Source organism: Limulus polyphemus, unplaced genomic scaffold (assembly GCF_000517525.1).
Source record: "Limulus polyphemus unplaced genomic scaffold, Limulus_polyphemus-2.1.2 Scaffold1292, whole genome shotgun sequence".
Lineage (NCBI taxonomy): Eukaryota > Metazoa > Arthropoda > Merostomata > Xiphosura > Limulidae > Limulus > Limulus polyphemus.
The window spans coordinates 193,221-196,875 of record NW_013666902.1 but is presented as its reverse complement, the minus strand read 5'-3'; the positions used below and the strand labels follow the sequence as shown (position 1 = coordinate 196,875).

At 33.5% G+C, this 3,655-nt stretch overlaps 1 protein-coding gene across 2 annotated transcripts in view; it reads left to right on the top strand.

The window, feature by feature from the left end:
* LOC106462979 (G protein-coupled receptor kinase 2-like) overlaps nucleotides 1-3,655 on the top strand; it is a 57,637-nt gene that overhangs the window by 34,203 nt on the left and 19,779 nt on the right. For both annotated transcript variants that reach the window (XM_013922949.2, XM_022390377.1), the window contains exons 4-5: nucleotides 2,081-2,158; nucleotides 3,060-3,157. In XM_013922949.2, coding sequence (XP_013778403.1) covers nucleotides 2,081-2,158; nucleotides 3,060-3,157 — 176 coding nt within the window. The remainder of the gene's footprint in view (nucleotides 1-2,080; nucleotides 2,159-3,059; nucleotides 3,158-3,655) is intronic.

The window sequence follows — 3,655 nt, the reverse complement described above, 5'->3', positions numbered from 1 at the left end:
TATGGTAACTAATGCCAATATAAATATAGAAACAAAATGTCGATTTTCTTTTGATTATCTTTTTAGAAAATCTTATTAATAGTTGATTTGGTTTCAGTTTCTTTTTTTCCCTTCAAGACGTCATTGTGCCTCCAAGTTTGATACTGTGTTAAGAGCTTGCATCTAACAAAACATTATTGTTGAGTTTCAAAACTTTTGCTTCTTTACCAGAATAGGTCATCAATGAGAATTTAGGAGTTGGTTGCTTGTAACAAAATCAGTCTGGTTAGAGATTAATAGATTGCTGTGCCCTCAATAATGGTTGATGCTGGTGCCTTTAATGACAGGGAACGCTTAATGGTATGATATTGGTAATATCAGGAAATGGTTGATGATGTAATGCATGTGGGCAGATATGAAAAAGTTGAGTAGTTATTATGTGTCTAATCTGTCATTAGTACTTGGGAATTTTCTTCTTATTGCTTTAATCAGCTAATTTTGAGGATACACGGGTACATCTTATGACCTAAGTAATGTATAGTCTCTTGACCTGTAATACATAACTAATGAGTATACTTCTAAATCTAACCAACTACCTAATTACTGCTAGCTTGTACGATAAGTTTGATAAGAAAAACAAAGTTATTAGAAAGTTTAAAACATCTCGAAGGTTTGAATGGGAATGTTGACACCAGCTCTCCTAAATATGAAGTATAGTAATTTGTTCATTAGCACAGTACACCCACATACATTTGTAAACTTTCAAGTAAGGCCATAGTCATTTTCCACAGATGTTTAGAAAAAATTTTTCCAAGTGATGACATAGCCTTAGTTTGAGGAACAGATGTTAATATCAGGAATAGACTCTTTCTATAGGTAGTTAGTTGTAAACTAGTTTAAAAATTTGTGACACTTCTGTAAGAAATGTGTCTTAGAACACAGAGTCAGACGAATGTCCACATGCAGAAATTCAGATCTTTACGTTTAAAGAAATATGTCCTAGGATCTCGATGACACGGAGTCAAAATAGATCCTTTGTACACGGAGAATCGTGCCTTAGGTTCCTGATGATACAGAATTAAATTGTGTGTCTGCCAAAAGAAATTATAATCTTTATACACAGAAAATCATGTCGTAAGACTGATAACTTAGAATCAATGAGTCATCTGCACGGAAAAGTTCAAATATATATATATATATATAGAGAGAGAGATATAGAGAATCGTCACCTAGAGATAAATGTTGTAGGACTTTGACTCGGAGTCAGTTAATCGTTTGTACACAGAAATTCAACTATTGTTATAGAGAATCGTCACCTAGATATAAATGTTGTAGGACTTTGACCTGGAGTCAGTTAATCGTTTGTACACAGAAATTCAAATATTGTTATAGAGAATCATCACCTAGAGATAAATGTTGTAGGACTTTGACTCGGAGTCAATTAATCGTTTGTACACAGAAATTCAAATCTTGATATAGAGAATCATTATCTAGAGATTAATGTCGTAGGACTTTGACTTACACACACGTAGATTGTTTTTGAACAGTTCTTAAAATGGTTTAGTTCTCCATCTTTTGTTTGTGTTTCTGTTCTTGGCTAGTGATTTCTTCAGTCCTTTCTCCATTGAGGATTTCTTCTTAGTCAAGTTACTGTATGAAAAAAACTAGCTTGAAATCCCTGTTTTAAAATCAATTTGAAGGTTTTCTTTCCGAGTAGCTAACCCTGTCAGGCAAGTAAAGTTCATCAGATACTAAACATGCATTGTTAGTTTGTCTTGCTGGATAGAGTATTACGTATTATTGAAGTTTAAAAAATAATTCTGTGTATAATAAAAATCTCTAGTTTGTATAATATATTTTGAAACGAAAAGAAATCATATCTAACATCGGCTGAAACTTACTCTTGTCTTGTTGTTAATAGTTTTTATATTGAATGAATATGTGTTCTTCAGAATTTCTCTCTGATTAATACTTTTCAGTTTTGTAATACGAGTCATTTCAATTGCTCTCTACAAAACTGCTGAAATAGATACTTGCTTTAGATTATAGTTGTTTATATTCAATGAACAGTTGGTCTTCAAAAGTTTTCTGTGGTTTTTAGGCAAATTATGAAGTGACTCTGGATGAGTATAGACAAGAAGTTGCTCAAGATGTCTTTTCCAAATACCTCACACCCGAGGTAAGTGGTATTCAAGATGGTTTGTGTAGTTGTTCAAGATGTCTTCTTGAAATACCTTACAACCGAGGTAAGTGGTATTCAAGATGGTTTGTGTAGTTGTTCAAGATGTGTTCTCGACATACCTCACAACCGAGGTAAGTGGTATTCAAGATGGTTTGTGTAGTTGTTCAAGATGTCTTCATCAAATACTTCACAACCGAGGTAAGTGGTATTCAAGATGGTTTGTGTAGTTGCTCAAGATGTCTTCTCGAAATACCTCACAACTGAGGTAAGTGGTATTCAAGATGGTTTGTGTAGTTGTTCAAGATGTCTTCTCGAAATACCTCACAACCGAGGTAAGTGGTATTCAAGATGGTTTGTGTAGTTGTTCAAGATGTCTTCTCGACATACCTCACAACCGAGGTAAGTGGTATTCAAGATGGTTTGTGTAGTTGTTCAAGATGTCTTCTCCAAATACCTCACAACCGAGGTAAGTGGTATTCAAGATGGTTTGTGTAGTTGTTCAAGATGTCTTCTCCAAATACCTCACAACTGAGGTAAGTGGTATTCAAGATGGTTTGTGTAGTTGCTCACCTGAAGAACTCTGGATTGAGTGAAACGTGTCATCCCCAATGGATATGTGAATATAGCATGTTTGAAGTACTGTTATTATATCCCTGAGGGACTAGATTAAGAATGTAGTGTTTAAAAATATAATAGGCCTAATACTAATTAACGTCTTATGACAAGTATAATTAATTCTTTAGTTATTTTCTGTAATAATTGTTTATTTTAAAAATGTAATTTTTCCATATATTCAATTGAAAGTAATGATATTGTTAGCGATTAGTAACCACCCTTCGTGTTGGAGACAGAAAATGATCATGTTAAGAAGAGTTTTCTAATTAATTTTATTTTCTAGTCCAGCGAATATGTTGATGTAGTCAATGAAGACCGGATTGAAAGATGCAAAGAAAACCTACAGACAGCCAGCAAAGAACTATTTTTTGAATGTGCCAGGTATTTTGTTTTTTAACATTGTTTTTGTTTGTATTTGTGGTACATACCTAACTTCATATTAAGAAAGATTAACAAAAAAAAGTTGTTAGTTGTAAAAAGCTATTAAAATTGTATCTAACTCGTGCTTCGAGTGAGGTAACTAACTGGATGTGATTTAAATGCCAAAGGCTTGCAAAGCATTAGAAACTAGTAGGCATAAAGCTGGTGATAAAAGTCATTTTAATGCAGCTGTGTTTTTTCCCACTTTCCTCTCAATTTCTATATTGCAGATTCAAAATTGGAGACATGTAAAAGTAGCATGTCATGTCTATCTCCTGTTCAGTTTCAAGTAAAAGTAGCTTGTCATGTCTATCACCTGTTCAGTTTCATGTAAAAGTAGCATGTCATGTCTATCACCTGTTCAGTTTCATGTAAAAGTAGCTTGTCATGTCTATCACCTGTTCAGTTTCATGTAAAAGTAGCTTGTCATGTCTATCACCTGTTCAGTTTCATGTAAAA